The sequence below is a fragment of the Perca fluviatilis genome, chromosome 16 (genome assembly GCF_010015445.1).
Source record: "Perca fluviatilis chromosome 16, GENO_Pfluv_1.0, whole genome shotgun sequence".
Taxonomy (NCBI): Eukaryota; Metazoa; Chordata; class Actinopteri; order Perciformes; family Percidae; genus Perca; species Perca fluviatilis.
In genome coordinates, this window is record NC_053127.1 from 4,065,059 (window position 1) to 4,088,660 (window position 23,602).

Here is a 23,602-nt window from a genome sequence, read left to right on the forward strand (position 1 = left end):
CAGACACACACACACACATAGTTTGTGGAGCAGCTGACTGTTTGACAAACCTCAAAACCTAGTCTATCTTGCAGCTGCATTCAGGTACAGTAGGAAACGCTGCGTTCTATACAATATATGACGAAAAACTGTTACTGTGAATTATAAAGTCTACTTGTGCTACATTTTGGGGGAGGGGGGGTTAAAGAACACAACAGGATGTCGCACCACCCTGCTGCGATTGCTTTTTTTTTCTATCTGAACGCAGTTTCAAGCTGAAGTACAGAGCTCACATAAGATGATGCTCTGGCGTCCTGTTTCCATGAAGGCAGCGCAGAGCTGCAAAGCTGACAGAAGCACGGAAGATAATAAGAGTTTTATGATGCACCGTCTCGTCCAGTCCGGGCCGTGAACTGGCAGCTTTTAAAGTTGCAGACTACTGGTTTTTGATTCAGGCCCACCTTGATTTAATCCAGCCCAACCATCTGTCACGCTCTGCATCCTCCACTGCATGGATGATGGAGACAAGCCAACATGTCTCATCTTTTAATGTCTTTGTACATCATCTGTGATGTATAAACACAAATTCACACAAATAAAAAGCGGCATAAAGTTTATTTTGTGTCCTACCTCGAGAATAGCAGGGAGAAGTTAAGTCCTGGCTGAGTGCTGCTGTGCTGGAGGTAACGATAACAAAAAGTTCTGCCAGATGGCTTGTTCCTTATTATAGGTAGGCTGACGTCACAGTATTTCTTGGTAGAATTTGGTAGGGTCTGCCCACGGTCTATGGGTCTGCCCGTTTTGTTTTTTTTGCAGGGTGGTAAGGGAAGCACCCGCCCTACTCTCCCTCTGAATGGGTAGTACTCTTGGTGCCTGCTCTGGTGGGATTGGTTATGAGTTTCCTAATGAATATTCATGAGTCTTCCCCTACCATCCTGCAAAAAATAAATAAAGTAAGTTTTGAGCATCAACGACTTCATTACCTGTATTCTGATACACTTTTATGCACCAATTTAAGGTGTAAATCCCTTTATTTATCATATGTGAAGAAGGAAAACCCAGATGACCATTCATGTTGTTATGTGCCAGTGGGTATATGGAAATCCTGGAGCTTTCTTAGTGGCTATACTCTGTATACCTAATGACTAGGCCTGTCGCAATATGCAAGAAATCAATTTATCGCATGATAAATAAAAATTAGCTCAATAATTTTTAAATGGATATGATCGTGGCCGGGAAGAATTTCCATTTTATTTAATGTTTTTGGTTGTGTTTAGTTTTTATTCCAGTGCATCTTTTATTAAGACAAACTGAGATTCCATTTTATTAATTGTTTTGGGTTGTTTTGTTCATTTATTGAGGATATTTAAAATGTCTTCCAGTTCCAGTGTTAGAAATAAAAGTTTATTGCTCTTTGAAAAGGTGTATACCTGCATTATTATTATGATGCCATTATCATTACGATATCAATGACAATATTAGCATTTATAGCAATAATTTCTGGGACAATTTATCGTCCAGCAAAATAAGTTATTGTGACAGGCCTACTAATGACTCTAATGACAACGAGACTGAACTTCTTTTCATATATATATTTCATGTGTGAAAGCCTACTGTGGGCCGAATTTTTAACAGTACATTAAAGGTCTTCCATGATAGGTTGTCTAGATTCACAGGTTAACAAACTGTGAGGGTAACCCTGACCTCTGAGGTGATTCACCCTGAGATGGGAACTCCGAGTTTTCGGTTTCAGAACAGCTGACATGACTTGGTTCAATCAATCTGGTTCACCACGTGCACCACCACAATAAACAGGCAGCAGGAGTTGAGTCATGATACTACGATTCACCATGGTAACAACCACAAACTAACGGGTCAGCGGAAACACTCATGCGCACAAACAGCGAGTTTAAAAAAACAACACACAGCGGCTGCTGCAAAAGAGAGAGAAATTGCTGCTAGAGTAAATGCGTATATTCCAATATAGTGTATATCATTTTTAATCATAAGTATAGCCTAATATTACTGGTGAAATGGTATTGAACCTATAATCTATTTCATTTAGGTGCAATTAACACTGCAGACGAAAAAGTCCTAGTCCTACTAATCCCATTCTGAGGCTGCAGCACCATCATTATCAGAATTATAATCCATAAACTTTTATTTCAAAGGGTTTACATCATTCACCTGCAATACTGTGGAGCTCCTTTTAAAAACATTTAAAACACGTTTCATATTGTGTCACACTCTTCTGATGACGCTTTGCTACAGTGGCTTTATTAATATGTTCCGCATCACCAATGTTGTAAAGAAAAATACCGTTTGCAAAGAAAAACGTAATACGACACAATAATCTGCTGGGATGTAAGAGCATAGATGGGTGACGTTAGTGATATGAAGATGATAAGGTTATGTATATACGTTAGTGATATGAAGATGATAAGGTTATGTATATATGTTAGTGATATGAGGATAATAAGGTTATGTATATACGTTAGTGATATGAGGATGATAAGGTTATGTATATATGTTAGTGATATGAGGATTATAAGGTTATGTATATATGTTAGTGATATGAGGATGATAAGGTTATGTATATACGTTAGTGATATGATGATGATAAGGTCATGTATATGTGTTAGTGATATGAGGATGATAAGGTTATGTATATATGTTAGTGATATGAGGATGATAAGGTTATGTATATACGTTAGTGATATGAGGATGATAAGGTTATGTATATACTTTAGTGATATGAGGATGATAAGGTCAAAGCAAAAGTAATAAAGGAAAGCCATGGACTTGTATCCACCACAGAACTCTTGGATTTGATGAGGTTGGAACCAGTGTGCAGCAGCATCTAGACAACATCACCCAAAGCAGTCAGCCCTACCTTCTCGCCCAGGGATCCACACAGAGCAGCATTCACTCCTACTTCATTGTGGTTGACAAGCATGCACTTCCATGCAAGGCAACAGGTTCAGTAGGAGCTTTTGACGAAGTCTTTTAAAGCCCATTACGTATTTGGTACGTCATACAGTTCTTCCTTGAGCAGCTTTTTCACTTTTGTGCAAACAACCATCTATAATATCGACATGGGGGAAACAAAGGAGACTCCTAGAGTTGCTGAGTTGCGAGCAAGAATGGTGCGTTAGTTGAGATAAAACTATGAAGTGTTTTCTTTGCATAAGTGACCATGGAAGTCCAAACAACCTTGTTAAGCACCTTAAGATAATTCATGGGCTATGTACAGGCAGGACTCTTTTTCTGAAATGTGGTCAAGAAGGATGCTCACATTCTTTTGGTAGCTTTTCTGGTTTTAGAAAGCATCTTAATAAGTGCCATGGAAGCAGTTTAGTTGATTCTGTAGAAGATGATCTTTCATATCCTCAAAGTACCGTCAACACAAGTAATATTTCTCATGTTGAAGTGTCGACTGAATGTTTAGAGGCTGAGTCAGAGTTATCTTCGCCATACATTGTAAATAGTTGAGCAGCCGTAATTTCTGATCTAATGGCAGCAGGTGTTGGTCAAAGTACAATAAATTCTGTAGTGATTTCCATGGAAGAGATCGTTCAAGATATCCATCAGCATGCTAAAGAGACAGTGATAAAGCATGTATTTAGTAATGAAAAATAAACTGAAATGTGCAAGAAAGTTGAGGCTTGTAAATAAAGTGAGAATAAAGTATGTTTTGAGCATCAACGACTTCATTACCTGTATTCTGATACACTTTTATGCACCAATTTAAGGTGTAAATCCCTTTATTTATCATATGTGAAGAAGGAAAACCCAGATGACCATTCATGTTGTTATGTGCCAGTGGGTATATGGAAATCCTGGAGCTTTCTTAGTGGCTATACTCTGTATACCTAATGACTAGGCCTGTCTCAATATGCAAGAAATCAATTTATCGCATGATAAATAAAAATGAGCTCCATCATTTTTAAATGGATATGATCGTGGCCGGAAAAAAATCCATTTTATTTAATGTTTTTGGTTGTCTGTTTGGTTTTTATTCCAGTGCATCTTTTATTAAGACAGACTGAGAGTCCATTTTATTAATTGTTTTGGGTTGGTTTTGTTCATTTATTGAGGATATTTAAAATGTCTTCCAGTTCCAGTGTTAAATATTCTTTAGAAATAAAAGTTTATTGCTCTTTGAAAAGGTGTATACCTGCCTTATTATTATTATTATTATTATTATTATTATTATTATTATTATTATTATTATTATTATTATTATTATTATGCCTTTATCATTACAATATCAACAACAATATTAGCGTTTATTGCAATAATTTCTGGAACAATTTATCGTCCAGCAAAATATGTTATGGTGACAGGCCTACTAATGACTCTAATGACAATGAGACTGAACTTCTTTCATGTGTGACATTAAATTAAATGTCTTCCATGATAGGTTGTCTAGATTCACAGGTTAACAAACTGTGAGGGTAACCCTGACCTCTGAGGTGATTCACCCTGAGATGGGAACTCCGAGTTTTCGGTTTCAGAACAGCTGACATGACTTGGTTCAATCAATCTGGTTCACCACGTGCACCACCACAATAAACAGGCAGCAGGAGTTGAGTCATGATACTACGATTCACCATGGTAACAACCACAAACTAACGGGTCGGCGGAAACACTCATGCGCACAAACAGCGAGTTTAAAAAAACAACACACAGCGGCTGCTGCAAAAGAGAGAGAAATTGCTGCTAGAGTAAATGCGTATTGTAGTGTATATCATTTTTAATCATAAGTATAGCCTAATATTCCTGATGAAATTGTATTTAACCTATAATCTATTTCATGTAGGTGCAATTAACACTGCGGACGAAAAAGTCCTAGTCCTACTAATCCCATTCTGAGGCTGCAGCACCATCATTATCAGAATTATAATCCATAATCTTTTATTTCAAAGGGTTTACATCATTCACCTGCAATACTGTGGAGCTCCTTTTAAAAACATTTAAAACACGTTTCAGATCGAGTCACACTCTTCTGATGACGCTTTGCAAAAAAACGTAATGCGATAATCTGCTGGAATGTAAGAGCATAGATGGGTGATGTTAGTGATATGAGGATGATAAGGTTATGTATATATGTTAGTGATATGAGGATGATAAGGTTATGTATATATGTTAGTGATATGAGGATGATAAGGTTATGTATATATGTTAGTGATATGAGGATGATAAGGTTATGTATATATGTTAGTGATATGAGGATGATAAGGTTATGTATATATGTTAGTGATATGAGGATGATAAGGTTATGTATATATGTTAGTGATATGATGATGATAAGGTTATGTATATATGTTAGTGATATGAGGATGATAAAGTTATGTATATATATTAGTGATATGAGGATGATAAGGTTATGTATATATGTTAGTGATATGAGGATGATAAGGTTATGTATATATGTTAGTGATATGAGGATGATAAGGTTATGTATATATGTTAGTGATATGAGGATGATAAGGTTATGTATATATGTTAGTGATATGAGGATGATAAGGTTATGTATATATGTTAGTGATATGAGGATGATAAGGTTATGTATATATGTTAGTGATATGAGGATGATAAGGTTATGTATATATGTTAGTGATATGAGGATGATAAGGTTATGTATATATGTTAGTGATATGAGGATGATAAGGTTATGTATATATGTTAGTGATATGAGGATGATAAGGTTATGTATATATGTTAGTGATATGAGGATGATAAGGTTATGTATATATGTTAGTGATATGAGGATGATAAGGTTATGTATATACGTTAGTGATATGAGGATGATAAGGTTATGTATATATGTTAGTGATATGAGGATGATAAGGTTATATATATGTTAGTGATATGAAGATGATAAGGTTATATATATGTTAGTGATATGAGGATGATAAGGTTATGTATATATGTTAGTGATATGAGGATGATAAGGTTATGTATATATGTTAGTGATATGATGATGATAAGGTTATGTAAATATGTTAGTGATATGAAGATGATAAGGTTATATATATGTTAGTGATATGAGGATGATAAGGTTATGTATATACGTTAGTGATATGAGGATGATAAGGTTATGTATATATGTTAGTGATATGAGGATGATAAGGTTATGTATATACGTTAGTGATATGAGGATGATAAGGTTATGTATATACGTTAGTGATATGAGGATGATAAGGTTATGTATATATGTTAGTGATATGAAGATGAAAGGGTTATGTATATACGTTAGTGATATGAGGATGATAAGGTTATGTAAATATGTTAGTGATATGAAGATGATAAGGTTATATATATGTTAGTGATATGAGGATGATAAGGTTATGTAGGCTACATAACTGATCGACTGGGAAGAAAAACCATACCGCTCTAATAGGAAGTTTTCTGAAATTAAAATGTCGGGGCTTCAATATCATCTCTCGACGTATGTTTAACTCTCAGTGAAGTAAAGCAGCTTCTTCATCAACGGGATCGTAGACAAAAGGAATTGCCATGTTCTGAGAAATAAAATGTTTTATATTCTGCCTAACATGGTTAATAAACCAACATAGCCTATATTGTTTTATTCATGCCTGATCCAGACTGAATGAATGAATGAATGAATGAGGAGATGAGAGAGTGCTGTGTCAGAGTGAGGAGACTGAGAGAAACCTGAGGTTTCTTGAAGCGAGACCAACATGTCCTGGATCTCTTTCAGTTCCCCGGCTTCACCTAACCCCACAACCGCGGTCCCACATAACCTTGGTTACGACGGTGGTTATCAACCAGGTCAGTCAACCATCAGGGTTTCCCAGTCCCAGGGTTTGCAGAGCACGACCAATCACAAACATCTACCAGAGCTGCATGTTTTAAACAAGAAGAGCAAACTATAATTCTACATAAATATGAAGGACACAGACTCGGTTTTACAGAGAAAACGCAATACAGTCGCTGCTTCCTAAAACAGGAAGGAAAGCTGGCAAAATGTTTAAATCACAACTCTTATTAATATCACTTCCCCATCAGTCAGGACCAAGATCTGACCATAATTACACTTGGGCTTTCCATAAACTGTTGTTTCTTTATTCTTTTATTGCAGTTGCAACCCTGGCAGTGGGAAGCGATCGGGAGAGCAAATAAAAAAAATAAAAACATAATTCAAACTGATGTGCGCATTGGCGACACACGGCTCAAGAAGACGACAAATAGTCGATATGTAATTCCCTCCCATTAAAATATGTGTATTTCATAAATATATCCATCAGGGAATGTTAACGGGTCGGTCTCTAAATGTTTTAACTTTTATATGCGCACCCCTTTCTCCCCCTCCCTCTCTCTGTCTCTGTCTCTCTCTCTGTCTCTCTCTCTCTCTCTGTCTCTCTCTCTGTCTCTCTGTCTCTCCCCCTCCCTCTGTCTCTCTGTCTCTCTGACTCTGAGGTTAAGTTACCTCTCTCTCTGTCTCTCTGTCTCTCTCTGTCTCTCTCTCTCTCTCTGTCTCTCTGTCTCTCTCTCTGTGTCTCTCTGACTCTGAGGTTAAGTTACCTCTCTCTCTGTCTCTCTCTCTCTCTGTCTCTCTCTCTGTCTCTCTCTCTCTCTCTCTGTCTCTCTCTCTCTCTGTCTCTCTGACTCTGAGGTTAAGTTACCTCTCTCTCTGTCTCTCTCTCTCTCTGTCTCTCTCTCTGTCTCTCTGTCTCTCTCTCTCTCTCTCTCTCTCTCTCTCTGTCTCTGAGTTGAGAGCGTGTGTGAGTGAGCTGTGGGGATTTGTAGGTTTTTCTTACTTTTCTTTTTTCATTTGTTGATATTTTCATTTACTTTTGTTTAGTTTAACGGTGTAGGTCACTTTATCTTTTATTTGTAGTACGTTTTGGTGTTTAGTTTTAGGTTTATTTGGGTGGTTTGTCTCCTGCCGGCGTCTCGCCGGTCGGCGTGTGCAGCCGCCATGGTGAATGGAGAGGGGTTCTCCACGCTCACCAGGAAACATGGCATTAAGATCTGTCCCAGTTTCCCGTGCAGCGTGGAGGACATTAGTCTAGCTGTGGGGGAGAAGGTCGGGCACGGTAGTATTATGTCGGCCGCTCGGATGAACGGCGCCGTGGTCATCTTCCTGGACCGGGAGGAGAAGGTGAACCAAGTCATCGAGGCGGGCATCACCGTGTGTGAAATGTTTGTACAGGTACTACCGCTCACTCAACCGGCCACCAAGGTGGTCCTGTCAAACGTCCCACCGTTCATCTCTGATGGCTTCCTCAGCAGAGAGCTGTCCAGACACGGGAAGATAGTCTCCCCCGTTAAAAAGATCCTGTCTGGATGTAAGTCTCCGTTGCTGAAGCACGTGGTGTCTCACCGTAGACAGCTGTATATGATACTGAACCATCGGGACGAGGAGTTGAACCTCCGGTTCCATGTTAAAGTAGATGATTATGAATACGTGATTTTTGCAACGTCATCAGGGATGAAATGTTTTGGTTGTGGAGAGGTGGGCCACACGGTGAGGGCCTGCCCGAGACGAGGTGATCCGAATCCTCCCGGTCCGGGAGGGGCAGCTGGTGCCGGGGGGGGTCCGCCCCCCGCTCCCCCGGGGGTACCGGGGGAGGGAGGGGCGGATGCCCAGCGGTCCGCTGCCGGGGCGGCGGACCCCCCACCGTGTGGGGGGGCTGCTGCCTCGGGGCCGGCTGCCGCCTCCGAGCGGCCGATGGCCGCTCCGCGCGCTGCACAGCGGCGTGCCGATGCCGTGTCTGACCGGACGCACCGGGTGAGTAGTACTGTAAATACACCGGGTGTTAGTGTGGATGTTGTGAGTGAGAGTGTGAGTGGAGATGAGAGTAGTTTAGTGGGTGAGGAGAAAGAAACAGAAAAAGAAAAAAAACAAACAGGTGAAGGGGTGTCTGGGGAACGGACGGGTGAGGTCAGGGACACACAGGGGGGACAGTCTGGGGAGACAGGTGAGCTCAGGGACACACAGGGGGGACAGTCTGGGGAGACAGGGGAGGTACAGACTGAGGAGGGAAATGAAACGGTGGGGGAGCAAAGTGTTAGGTGGAGTGAACAGGTAGAGGAGGAGGTGCTGGAGGAGGAGGTGGTGATGGAGGGAGTAGAGGCTGTAGTTAAATCCAAACTACCTGTAAAACGCAGACGGAAGACTCCCAGTGCCTCCAGTGAGGCTAAGGCGAGCCGAGTGAGTGAGGAGAGTGTGAGGAAGGTGTGTACGGATGGTAGTGAGAGTGATGAAGGTGTGTCTGATGAAAGTGAAGTTCCTCATTATAGCAGCAGTCAACAGAGGAAGTTTTATACTGCTGAGGAAATAAAATGTTTCCTAAAACAAACAAAGAATCAGCAAGGTGTAAAAGTAGAAGAGTTTTTTCCCGATTTGGTTCTTTTCTGCTCCTCCGTTAGTTTCCACAACAGCCGGAAGGAGGTTTCTGAAATCACAGTCCAAGAGGGTTTTAGATTGAAAAAACTTGTGCTTAAAGTAAAAAAACAACTACGTCTAGATGATGAAGTACGCTCCAATGTTGATTAATTTATTGTTTATTGTTGTTGCTTTTAACATTTCATTTATTATGGATGTTTTTAAAGTTGGGAGTTTGAACGTAAATGGAGCTAGGAATGTCATTAAAAGAGCCAGCATTTATGAAACCATGAGAATGAAACACATTGATGTTTTATTTCTACAAGAAACTCACAGTGACAGCAGCAACGAGGCCGACTGGAGGAGAGAATGGGAAGGGGAAGCCATCCTGAGCCATGGCTCCTCTCTGAGTGGAGGAGTGGGCTTCCTCTTCTCCAGAACTTTCTCTCCGGTCTCACTGGAGGTCCGGCATTTTATGGAGGGGAGGCTGCTTTTAGTCAGAGCTCAGTTTGATCATTTTACGGCTGTTTTTATTAACCTGTATGCCCCAACAACCGGTGCGCAGAGAAAGATCTTTTAGAAAAAGGTAGGTGGGGTTTTAAATGATTGTGCATCGGAGGATTTTTTATTCTTGGGTGGGGATTTTAACTGTACTGCAAATGCTCTTTTAGATCGTAACCATGCAGAGCCGCATCCAGCTTCCCAGCATGCTCTGGGGCGGCTGGTCTCCACCTATGGCCTGGTGGATGTATGGAGAAGGATGCATGCAGACTGCCGACAGTACACATGGTCCCACCTCAGAGAGAGTAGGATCTCCTCAGCCAGACTTGATCGTATTTATTGTTTTAAACAACATTTTAATATTTTTAAAGTGTGTAATATTGTTCCTGCTGTTTTTACTGATCACTCTTTGGTTTTATGTCATGTTTTTATAAGAGATGTGAAACCGAAAAGTGCCTATTGGCATTTTAACTCGGTTTTAACTTTTGACAAAAATTTTAGAGAGGTCCTTATTTATTTTTGGGATATTTTTAGACAGAGAAAGGGTGATTTTAGCAGTCTTAGGCAGTGGTGGGACCATGGTAAGACGGAAATTAAGCTTTTATGTCAACAGCACACCCTCAACGTCACACGTGACATCACCAGATCTATGCAGGACCTGGAGAGTGATATAGTGGAACTAGAGAAGTTAAGTGAGTCCACAGGAGATCGAGGACATTTTGAAGTCCTCAAAATCAAAAGCTAGCTTTTAGCAGACCTGCTGGACGTTAAAGTACAGGGTGCACTGGTCAGGTCCGATTCCAGACCATCTCGGAGATGGATGCTCCCTCTAGCTTCTTCTTCGGCCTGGAGGAAAAGAATGGGCAGAGGCGGGTAATCCACACACTGCTCTCAGACACAGGGCAGGAGATCATGGAGCCGAGGCAGATAAGAAGGCGAGCTGTAGAGTTTTACTCCTCTCTGTACTCTAGTGAGTACGAGGAGCAGGAGGCTCTACAGGAGGAGTTCCTGAGTGGGCTACCTCAGGTCTCTGAGGAGACCAACTCCTGTCTTGAGGCGCCCATTCAACTGCAGGAGGTCCACGCTGCCCTGCAGAGTATGCAGGGGAGACGTGCCCCAGGCATTGATGGCCTCACAGTCGAGTTTTTTAAAGCCTTCTGGGACATCTTTGCACACGATATTTTAGATGTTTTTAATGAAAGTCTGGCCTCTGGCTCCATGCCCATGTCCTGCCGCAGGGCAGTTGTTACGCTGCTGCCTAAAAAAGGAAACCTCCAGGACATCAAAAACTGGCGCCCTGTGTCTTTGCTGTGTGTGGATTACAAGCTTCTGTCCAAGGTCTTTGCCTCCAGGCTGGGGAGAGCTATGGAGCAGGTCATCCATCGGGACCAGACCTACTGTGCGGCCCGCAGGTCCATGGTGGACAATGTCCACCTCATTCGGGATGTTTTGGAGGTCTCCAGCTCGTTGGGGTTTAACACTGGTCTGATTTCTCTAGACCAGGAAAAGGCTTTTGACCGCGTTGAGCACAGCTTCCTCTGGAAAGTAATGGGGAGGTTTGGGTTCAGCGCTGGTTTCATAGCCAAGATCCAGGTGTTGTACAGTGAGGTTGAGAGTGTGCTGAAGTTTAACGGCAGTCTGTGTGCTCCTTTTAGAGTGTGTAGAGGCTCCGGCAGGGCTGTGCTCTGTCCCGGGATGCGCTACGCACTCTCCCTAAAACCCCTCCTCTGCAGACTACGCCACAACATTGAGGGTCTGATTTTACCTGGTTTTAGTGACAACATGGTTTTATCGGCTTATGCTGATGACGTCATTGTTTTATTAAGGGCCAGCATGAGTTGGACATTTTAGAAAACACTGTTTTGGGTTTTAATATTTTATCTGCAGCGAGGGTGAACTGGCAAAAAGTGTAGCCCTCCGCTGTTGGTGAATGGCATGACGGTCTCCGGTTCTCCCCAGGACCTGGTCTGGGAAAGGGACGGTTTTAAATATCTCGGTCTGTTCCTCGGTACGAGGAGGAGGTGGTAGTGCGGGAGAAACTGGGAGACCGTCATGGGAAAAATTGACAATAAAATGAACAAATGGAAGTGGCTACTCCCTCAGATGTCTTATAGAGGTCAGAGTTTTTAGTTCTGAATAATCTGGTTGCATCCCTTTTGTGGCACCGTTTAGCTTGTGTGGACCCCCGTCAGGTCTACTAGCTCAGATACAGCGAAAAATGGTGGATTTTTTTGGGGGTCTACACTGGGTGCCACAGGGGGTGCTGTTTTTACCAAGAGAAGAGGGGGACAGGGCCTTGTCCACCTGGCCAGCAGAACGGCCACTTTCAGGCTTCAGTTTATACAAAAGTTTTTGACAGGGCGCCCTGACTTGGTGGTGGAGGACGTGACCAGCTGTATCCTCAGACATGTGAGTAAACTGGGGCTGGATGCTGCTCTGTTCTTAACTGATCCTAAATTTTTTAAAGTTAAGTGGGTTTCCTCTCCTTTTTATCAGGGCGTTTTTAAATCGTTGGCCCTTTTTATACTGTACATTGAATGATAGGTCTGACTCTCTGCACTGGTTGTTGAAGGAGCCGCTGGTGCGGGAGACAGACTGGACATCTGCAGCGGGGTGCCCGGGCTGCTGGCAGCCCTGAACCGATCCAGGACCCTGAGCCTGCAGCAGCTGGTGGAGGAAGCAGGGCCTGGACTATCGGGGGCCGGGGCTCTGGGCTCTCTCCTGGGTCTGACCTCCATCCGGGTCGCTGCGTGAATCCTCAACCTATGGACCCAGAAGCTGAGTGGGAGAGACGGAGGCTCCTCATAGATGCGGCCGGGGGAGACTATGCCAGACCCCACAGACCCGTTCCCAGAGGTCTACATGAGCCCAGAGTTTGGAGAGGAGCCGGCCCCCTGCTAGCTGTCAGTAGCCGGGCAAGCTCACCCTGCACGGAGCAGACAAAGTGACACTCTACCGGAACTGTGTGAAAGCCATCAATAAAAAGGACTGAGTGGCAGACCCCCACTGTCTGGAATGACAGGCTGGGGGGCATCCTTGTCCCCAGTGGAGGGTTTTATACAAGCCTCCCCTCAAAAACGGACCGCTGACCTCCAGTGGAGGATTCTACATGGTGCTGTCGCCTCCAATGCTTTTATCTCTGTTCTTAACCCGACTGTTCTTAGCCAGTGCCTGTTCTGTAACCTGCGAGGAGCTGTCTACCACATGTTCACTGAGTGTAAGAGACTCACTGAGTTCTTCTCTCTTTTAACTTTGGTTTTAGTCTTTTAACGTAGTTTTTACTGAGAGGATTTTTATTATGGGAGCTGTGTATAAAAGGCACAAAAGATAAATGGCAGCTCCTGAACTACCTTTCAGGTGAAGCAAAATGGCGATTTATATTACCAGAAGAACAGGGTGGAGAGACAGGGGAGGGGCAGGAGGCCGGGCAGTCTGGCTCTGTAGCATCAGGGCCAGACTCTGGTTAGAGTTTAGATTTTATAAACATATCGGAGACATTGATGCTTTTAAAATACGTTGGTGTTTTAATGACATTGTTTGTTCGGTGGTTGATGATGAGCTGGTTTTTGCACAAGTTTTTATCGGATAATATTCTGTCTTTAAATACAACTACTGAGATTTTATTGCATAAGCACTTTATTTATTTGTGAACCTGCATAAATTATAATTATGTAAATAAAGTGTTTTGTAAAAATCAAATCTCTCTGTCTCTCTCTCTCTCTGTCTCTCTGACTCTGAGGTTAAGTTACCTCTCTCTTTGTCTCTCTCACTCTGTCTCTCTCACTCTGTCTCTCTCTCTCTCTCTGTCTCTCTGACTCTGTGGTTATCAGTTACCTCTCTCTCTGTCTCTCTCTCTCTCTGTCTCTCTCTCTCTCTCTCTCTCTGTCTCTCTGACTCTGTTATCAGTTACCTCTCTCTCTGTGTCTCTCTCTCTGTGTCTCTCTCTCTCTCTCTCTGTCTCTCTCTCTCTGTCTCTCTGACTCTGAGGTTAAGTTACCTCTCTCTCTGTCTCTCTCTCTCTGTCTCTCTCTCTCTGTCTCTCTGACTCTGAGGTTAAGTTACCTCTCTCTCTCTTTCTGTCTCTCTCTCTCTCTCTCTGTCTCTCTGTCTCTCTCTCTGTCTCTCTGACTCTGAGGTTAAGTTACCTCTCTCTCTGTCTCTCTCTCTCTCTCTGTCTCTCTCTGTCTCTCTCTCTGTCTCTTGCTCTGAGGGTTGTCCTCTCTCTCTCTCTGTCTCTCTCTCTCTCTGTCTCTCTCTGTCTCTCTCTCTCTCTCTGACTCTGAGGTTATCAGTTACCTCTCTCTCTGTCTCTCTCTGTCTCTCTCTCTCTGTCTCTCTCTGTCTCTCTCTCTGTCTCTCTGACTCTGAGGTTATCAGTTACCTCTCTCTCTGTCTCTCTCTGTCTCTCTCTGTCTCTCTCTGTCTCTCTCTGTCTCTCTCTCTCTCTGTCTCTCTCTGTCTCTCTCTCTGTCTCTCTGACTCTGAGGGTTACCTCTCTCTCTGTCTCTCTCTGTCTCTCTGTCTCTCTCTGTCTCTCTCTCTGTCTCTCTGACTCTGAGGTTAAGTTACCTCTCTCTCTGTCTCTCTCTGTCTCTCTGTCTCTCTCTGTCTCTCTCTCTGTCTCTCTGACTCTGAGGTTAAGTTATCTCTCTCTCTGTCTCTCTCTGTCTCTGTCTCTCTCTGTCTCTCTCTCTGTCTCTCTGACTCTGAGGTTAAGTTACCTCTCCCTCTGTCTCTCTGTCTCTCTCTCTCTCTCTCTCTCTCTCTCTGTCTCTCTGTCTCTCTGACTCTGAGGTTAAGTTACCTCTCTCTCTGTCTCTCTCTCTCTCTGTCTCTCTCTGTCTCTCTCTCTGTCTCTCTGACTCTGAGGTTATCAGTTACCTCTCTCTCTATAACAGAAAACCCAGAGTTTCCCTCATCTCAGGGTAACAAACTCAGAGGTTTCACTAAAGCTGCTTTCTAAGATACCACCTGGAGTGCTGGAGGTGTGTTCAGAGGAAAGTCGATGCATCACTGCACAGCTGTTCTTCACAGCTGCAGCTCATGTACAAGATTCACTCCAGCAATACTTAAACCCGGGCTGATCACATCCTCGGCGCCAGTTTGTTATCTACAACCCATGTGTTACCGCTCAGACCTGCTGCCTCCTCCGCTGTGCCTGCATGCTTCCAGTCTCACCACCCAGCCTCATATCCTCCACCTTTGGAAACCATCTGTGTACTCGTCCCTGCCTGTCCGCCTCGAGTCACCTGACTACAACTGGGACCAGCCAGTAGTTCCCCCGCCCTGACACATCCTACATTGTTTCTCTGAGTACACTTTGTTCATTAAAACCTTTAATGAAGCACTTTTAGAAAGATGAAAATATATATTGGGCCCCACCAGGTAGGGGGGTGGAGTTTTCCCATCTTATCCTATGGAGACTGATGGGCTGTGGGTCGTTAAGGGCACTTATTTGGAAGTGCAGTTACCTAACCCGCGTAAAAACCTAGTGAAACGACATTTTCCACAATAGAAACATGATAGAAATGTTAAAACATACTGTTCTATAGCTATAAAAATGGCAGAATCATCCACAGTGCATGATATTTCAAAAACCACTTCACAAATATCTATTGCATTATAGTTCACACATAAGTAACACTATTTGGAGGTAGTATAAACTCTTTGTCCATTGGGAAGAATGAGATCATGTCCATCACTTAAGCATCTGATGTCACCATTTGGCCGACCAAGAAACTCTGCAACTGACACAGGACTCTTTTGGGGACACTTTATCTCAAGGAGCTGTGCTGAGTCCAGAACTCCATCTGGGCTGGCTCCAAACCAGGGATGGTCAGGACCAACTACCAGGCCTTTCCTCTCCACAGTTTGCCCTTGAGCCTCTATGAGCTGTATGGCTATGTGCTCATATTCTTTTCAACATTTAGTGATGCACTCTGTACCTGGGTCTGTTCGGTCCACCTGAGCAGGACTTAGTTGTACATAGGTCTCATAAAAAGTAAGACAGTTCTTATAGGTTAGTGTAGTGCCGTGTTCTGTATGTTCTGTATGTGGTATCTGTAGATCACACAGGCTCTGAGTAGACTCATTATTCTCTCTATCTAATCTGTAACACAGCTGAAGGAGACCATCCGTCTGTAGCTGCACTAGTGGGGCCATCTCAGAGGACCTGACACCACTTTTAAATTCTGAGTGATCCTTGAAAGGTTTGGGGCAGCCTTCTGTAGATGACACGCTTGCTATTGATGTTGATGAGCCTGGATGAATGTGGTCTGGTTTGTGACGTTTGAAATTTATATGCTGTAAAATGATAACGAAGGAGGCAGTTTATCATTTAGTTTATTTTACTCTCTTGGCTCAAGTGAACAGTGACACACACACACACACATATAACCCTGTGCTACCGTAAATAACACAGTATATGCGCAACACATTTTAACTATATATGCCACAGTATATGCGCAGGCGCACGACTTTCTTCTGCTTCAACCTACATTAGAAAACTGTCCATTATAAAATAGTTGTTAGTTGAAAACTAATATTACAAAATACATTGAAAACAAAAACAAAAAATCAAAATAATCAACACTTTACCTTCCACAGTATTGCACCTGCATGGCTACAAGATGGCCCTGGTCCAGCACCACATGAGCACCCAGCTGTTAGTATTTCACAGTGGGTGAGTCAGCTGATAGTGGTCCATGCAATATTCTTAATCCTTATCGTCTTATAGAAGAACATTACAGTGAACAAGTGTTTTACAGAAATGTGAATAAATGGAATCACCAAATCTAAAGTTATACAGGACATTGGTTTATTTTTAGCCCAGAAAACATGTTCACCCTCAGTGACTTATTTAGATATATTAAGTCACTACATATATGACTAGCTACATTATTTTGACCATATGTGCAAGTGTGAAAACTGAGATTGAAAGTCTGTTAAATTTTAAATTAATCTAAATTTGGCTTCCTAGCCACACCAACATGGAGAGAAAGACACAAGAAATATATAAAAATAGTATTTTATTATTTTAAAAGTAAAGTTTAAAATGACAATCTCCTTCTGAGTCAGCTCCGTGTTTCCCCTGTCGCCGCCACAGAAGGTCTGCTTCAACGGGGCTTCGAGTAGCCTAGGCTAATCCACATCCAGAAATCCAGAACCAGGAATTCCGTGGTGTCGCTCTGCTTCTGTCACTGGAGAAATATGTAGGCTAGTAACGGTATCCGTGTGGGAGAAAAGGACCACTTCCCTTTAGTCGGAGTTTTTGTGAGCGTTGACACTGCACAGTCCGGAATTCAGCTCCACCAGGGCCCCGGAGATCCAGTCAGCAGCAACACAGAGGGAAAAGAAGATCAGCAAGCCGGTCCGCTGCAGCACACGGGACATCCATCCGTCCAGAGCGTTGTCTCCCCCCCCCCCCCACGGTAAGAGATCTAGCCTCCTTTAATTGGGAGTGGTCTGATCAGCTGGCATCGCTGATCGCTGAAAACAGGGGCCCGTTCCAGGTAGGAGGTTTAACAAACTCTGAGTCTAACCCTGATGTCTGAGTTGATTTACCCTGAGATGGAAACTCTGAGTTTTCGGTTCCAGAACAGCTGATTTGAGTTGGTTCAATCAACTCGGAGTAGGTTCACTCAGGGTTACGCACGTGCACATAAGGCAGTATGAATGGGGCCATGATTCTACGATTCACCATGGTAACAACCACAAACAAACGGGTCGGCGGAAATACTCATGCGCACAAACAGCGAGTTTGAGCCTCCTGTCTATGGTTTGAACATGTGTTTCGTTAAAAAAGCAAGACAGCGGCTGCTGCTGCAAAAGAGAGAGAATTGGTGTGGGAGAAAATTGCTGCTCGAGTCAATGCGTATGCATTAACAGTGTATTAATTTCATATTTAATCACAGTTAACTTATAATATTACTGGTGAAAACTGGAATTGTATTACACCTATAATTTCATTTAGGTGCAATCCTGCGGGCGAAAAAGTAAACTATACTAATCCCATTCTGAGGCTGCAGCACCATGATCATTAACAGAACTATAATGTATAATGATGTATTTCTTTTTAATGGCTCTCACTGGATTGTGTCCAGGGAACACTACAGAAACATTTAAAAAACGTTTCAGAGCGAGTCACACTTTTCTGACAGCTCTACATACAGTGGCTTTACTATTACAGTATGATGTCAAGGGAAACTCCAAATTTCAGAGCACCCTCACTGAAATGTCCAGCAACCCCAAAGCACCAGCAAAAGAACATCTCTGGCAGGGGACAGTCCACCTCTGGGTCTCACAAATGTAACGGTCAGGACAACGGGTGCGGGAGACCACGAGCTCATCACTTCTATGCATGATAAGGAGCTATCGGAGATCTTCCCCAACTTCTGGACTGCTCTGAGGACTGACCTTACTCTGCCGGTCACTGTGGCTCCAGCAGAGAGGGGCTTTTCCAAACTAAAGTGGATCAAGTCATACCTGAGGTCAACTATGTCCCAGGAACAGCTCACTGGCCTCGCCGTCATCAATATCAATCACTCAATAGGGGAGCAGATTTCATACGATGACATCATTGATGATTTTGCATCAACGAAGGCCAGAAAGGTCAGGTTTTAGTTTGTTTGTGTTTTCTGTTCTTAGTGCAATAGTGTTATAATTAGATTCTCTTTAGTGTGTTTTCACATTTGTCTGGTGAAGGATTTGTGCTATTTAGAATATTTCTCGAACGGGGTCTCGCCCTGGGTCTAATTCAATGTAGACCCGCCACTGATGCAGATGAATGTCTCCAGTACCCGGAGGTCTGTGTTTATCTGCCGGTAAAACTCTGGTTGGATGTTTCAGAAGAGTTGAAAATTGGCAACTTTAGAGTTTAAAGCTTTAAAGTTTAACAGTTGGCATCACAATCTGTAAAAAAAAAAAAAAGAAGCTGCCCACAGCTGAGTGTGTTTGGTACTGTCAAGGAGCACAATAGTTCACAAATGTGATAAAATAGCTAAAGGTTACAGTTTTAAAAGACTGAGTCTTTATTTTGCTACTAAAACTTTTATTTAGGTCCAATTTTTAATGGCCTTTTGTTTTAGTATTTTTATTAAAGTTGTGAATACTTCTTCCACCGTAGACTGAGGCTGAACAGCTGACTGTGTCAGTGTAGGGAAGCTGCTTTACATCGCTGACTAACACAACTGACAGCACCAAACAATATTTATTACTGTATTCACACAACATGAAACTGAAAGTACTCGCTCTGTTCTCGGCCTGTGGGCGGGAAATAAAGGGCTACAGCATTGTTCAATAGAGGGGGGAAGGGGGACTGTGAGTTTGAAACTGGATGTTTTCATTTAGAGGATTAACAAAGTCATAGTTGGAAAAAATAAAATATTTGACGTTTCCAAATACATTTAAGCATTTATTTTAGATAAGTAGAGCAACAGGCTGACTTGTGGCAGGTTGGTGAAACATGATTTAAGTTGGTATCTTCCACTTACCGGCACATAAAAGTATTTACATGTTACTTCCTCCACTGACAGCACCTCCGACTGCCGACAAACCTCAAACAAAGAAGGACAAAGTGAGTATTAATTAAACTTTAAATTTCTCCTGAAATAATGTATGCTTAGACCACATTAAGAGATGGTCTGAGCCACATAGGACCACATGGTTTTAGCCGTGTGGACTTAAATCTGCCTCCTCAACTGTAAGCAGAAGTACGGACTCATTCACTGGCTTTGTCCACGATGTCTGAGGTACAGCTTTGGCTTTGTGTATTTTGTCTTTGTCTTTTTAACCATTTAGTACTTTGAAAGTATTTGTCATGTCTCATAAACCACTGACAGTGAGTCGTGTGTTTTCGGAGGTTATTTTTGGGAGGTTATTATCATTCTGTCGCTGATGTGTCTGTGATTTTTGTTCTGTATCTCAGATCTGACACCCGGCTCTCTGGAGCTTTGTGCCCTGCAGGCAGCTGTGGAATTATTTTAACTTCATTTAAACAGAGGTGTATAGTCCACGTGCCAGAAAGTAAAAATCCTGCCATGTTTTTGGATCTGCCTCTACATCTAGAACAGGTGTTTTCACTAACGAGCTCATCTACCTGGTAGAGGAGCTGGTTTAGTGATGGTTGGGACAGCTGCTGGACAGGATTTCTACTTCCTGGCACCTGGACTATACACCTCTGCATTTAAAGGACGATTCCGTCGCAAAAAACACGTGCCTCAACATGACCCCAGCATGCCATGTTTCAACTGCTGCATTTATCGTTTCTTTTGACAGTAAGAGACACACATTATAAATTAAATTTACTTAAAGGACAATTCCGGCGCAACATGAACCTAGGGGTTAATAACACGTGTGTACCGAGTCGACCGTTCTCTGGGATCTGTTTTCATGCTGATCGAATTCGTCTCTAGACAGTAGCATTAATGTTTACATGCGGCTGCCATCTTTCTTTATAATCTATCTTTTTTAATAATCTGTCTGTACACTTACAGAGTTCTCAATGCTTCGGTGTACATGTAGGGACCCTCGTTATGCTACCGTGGAAGTGTGGTGATATTTGGAGCATTGTTAGTGGTGTAGAAAGAGAGATTTACCCTCTGCCCTGAAAGCTATAGCGTTAGCAGCTAATCACCAGTTTTGCGGTAGCTTGTTTCAAGCTAGAGACGCATCAGATTAGCATGAAAACATGTCCCAGAGAACGGTCGACTCGGTACACATGTTATTAACCCCTAGGTTCATGTTGCGCCGGAATTGTCCTTTAAGTAAATTTAATTTCTAATGTGTGTCTCTTACTGTCAAAAGAAAAGATGAGTGCAGCAGTTGAAACATGGCATGCTGGGGTCGTGTTGAGGCACGTGTTGGTGTGTGTGATGTTCTCTTTCTGTCACACAGCAAAGCTAAACGTGTGTGTTATTGAAGTGGCAGCTCTGGGCCTGATCTGCCATTCTTCGAGTGAAAATAACTAAGAGGAATTCTATCTAATTGTGTTTAATCTCGTGGTTTGTTCAGATGGAGCCTGTTGAAGCTGTGAATCCGACAGGAATATTCATCCCTGAAAACAGCCGATTCCTCCAAAACCTCCAAGGTAGCAGCAGAGACAAGTCTGTTCTACTGATGCTAACATCTGTTTAAAATGTTTGATTTTCCTCTCAAATCAGTGGTTTCTTTGTTGTTTAATTTATTAGTAGAAAGACACAATTCAAAGTTCAATTAATTCATCCATAAAATCAAAGAAACTAAATACTAATTAACCAACGCAACCATGTTTTAAATAAATATCCCTAAAATAAAACCAAACCGATTTGACACATTTTATTAACCTGTTAATGCGGACACTTTTGGGACCACTGAGCTATTCAACTGAACCTCTACTATGAATGTCAATCTGTCTGTTGTGAGGGAGACAGAAAGGCCCCAAACGCTAGGCTCAGCAAAAACAGGTTTATTGGGAAAACAGGTAAGAGGGAGGAATGGGGAGGCGGACGCCAAGGACAGGAGTGAGGGCTCTGGGGCTGAGGTAGGATGGTGAGGGATCCTACTGGGACAGGATGGCGAGGGAGCTAGGGGAGCGGGGGGAAACGGTGGACGAGGGAGCCGAGGAGGAGGCACTGGAGTCCGGGGAATAGGGCAGTCGAGGAGGGGATGGCTGGAAGCAGGAGCGGAGGCAGGTCGGATAAGGGAGCCGTGTGGAAGGGACCGAATGGTGAAGCCAGCTGACTGGAGGTAACTGAGAGGTATGGAGGAGATGGCTGCAGGGGAGAAACACAGAGAAGGTCAGCAACAGACAAGGACAGGTAAGTACAAGGAATTTTAGAGCGCTTGTATTGCGTGTCACCAGGACGGCTGAAGCAACAATCAAGCGAAGATGATGAGTGGATCCAGGGTTCAAATAGTGGGCTTGATTGTAGATGGCTGGCGGGTGTGCACGGCGGGAGAGGTGATGGTGGAATGACGAGCAGGTGTGTATAGTCAGCTGGCAATAGCAGGCAGGAGGAGGGGAAAACACAGAAGACAGAGAGAGGCAGGGCGAACAGAAAAAACTGACAGTGGAAATGAAATAGAACTAGGAAACTAGAAAACAAAACAAAAACCCACAGCCAGCCGACCCCAACCATCACTCTGTCTTTATTCAGACTCCAAGTGCTGCTGTCCAGACTGGGAGGATTCAAATAATGGAAATCAAAATGTCCAATAAGACGAACACTCACCTTGAGGTAGAGTTGAACGGCCGGATGCAGACGGTTTATGTGACAACTCGTCTTCTGGCGAACGTGTTTGGGATCAAAGTGGACGATGATATAGAAAGGAGACTCCACTCTCAAATGCCGCTCACAGCAGAAGCAACATTACAAGGAAATACAATTATATACATTAGGGTTATCCCTAACCTGGGTAAGAAATCAATATAGATTATTTTCCTAACATTGAATTCTTTAACATGAAATCACAGTGAATGAAATTAGGATCTTTGAGTAAAAACTCTTTACAAAGTGATAAAAACATAGCCTGACAAGCCCAGAAGTCCCTCTGCACGCAATAGGATAGCGCTACAACCAATCAGAGCAACCAAGAAAGTAGCGGAGCTAGTTGAGATTAAACTTTTGCCGTATCTGGTCGGCAAAACTCCGAACACATCTTCCCTTTTTAAGAATGACTTCTGTGCCGTTCTTTGTTCTTTTCTCAAAGAAAAACTGAACTCCAAGTCTTCCAGAAGACCAGCTGTTCACCAGCAGCAGCAGCAGCCATAAGCCCCGCCCACCCACTTTATACATGATGTGATTGGCCTGACTACAATTTGGGTTTTCCAGCTCGCAAGCCAACGGAGAGTTGCTAGACCCCCCCTTGCGTCTAGATTTCTAGGCTAATAAAAACAAATATTACAAATAAATACATAATTAATTGCCAGCAACAAACCAGCCAACTTGATAGGTTTCTTCCAGTCCAGTTCTTTTAACTTATTAAATGAATGACGATTAGCTCTTTTTTGGACCAGGCTGTAAACATGTTTAATTCTGCTGTAAAGTCGGGCAATTAAACATCGGGTCTACAGGAATTGATTCCCTTTTGGAGCCAGCACTTCCACATTGGCTTCATTTTTCAGCACCGACAGTTTGATACTACATGATAAATTAAAAACTTAGATAAAAGATATTTATATACAATAATATATATATCATATTGGAGGGTGCGTACTTGAAAACCCCAATGAAGTCGCAAAGGTCTGAGCCACAACGCTTGGACAAAAAGAAGAGAGCAAAAGAAGAGAGAGACTTTATACAAGTACACCAAACCACATGAGGTGCCACATCAGGCAGCGATACTGGATCCTGTAGAGATATTCAATAACAAATGTCACATTTCGACTTGTGATTGTTAAGCACACAAAATTTTAAATGTTTGAATAAGCCACTGAAGAAATCAAATGACCATCTATGAAAAGACATTAAACTCTAAAGAATCATTTTACAGAGAAAAATCACCAGAGAAAAATAACAGAATCATTTTCAATTTGTGTGGGTTTAACTTTTTAAACTGTCGTTTTCAGAGACAAGTGAATGTGCGAGTACGTCAGGATCAGTAGCCGAGAAACAAAAACCTGACACTGGTAGGCATCACACACACACACACACACACACACACACACGTATATTAAATGTATACTGTCAAATCATAATAGACTTATCTAGTCATTCCAACAGCTTGGTGCCCACTAATGTAGAGGAGGTGGCTGATGGTCACTCCCCTTCTGAACTTGTATCTGTA

General features: G+C 42.7%; 1 protein-coding gene across 4 annotated transcripts in view; it reads left to right on the plus strand.

Moving 5' to 3' along the window:
• The window catches only part of LOC120543671, a 620,163-nt gene that overhangs the window by 577,312 nt on the left and 19,249 nt on the right, over nt 1-23,602 (plus strand). The window contains exons 1-3 of one of the 4 annotated variants that reach the window (XM_039776825.1): nt 19,194-19,412; nt 20,849-20,924; nt 23,385-23,444. The exons of 2 other annotated variants lie outside the window; for them this stretch is intronic. In XM_039776825.1, the coding sequence (XP_039632759.1) occupies nt 19,350-19,412; nt 20,849-20,924; nt 23,385-23,444 (199 nt within the window). In that variant the 5' untranslated portion in view covers nt 19,194-19,349. Of the gene's footprint in view, nt 1-19,193; nt 19,413-20,848; nt 20,925-21,503; nt 22,232-23,384; nt 23,445-23,602 lie in introns of those variants that run through there. One more of the 4 variants, XM_039776824.1, reaches the window with a different exon arrangement.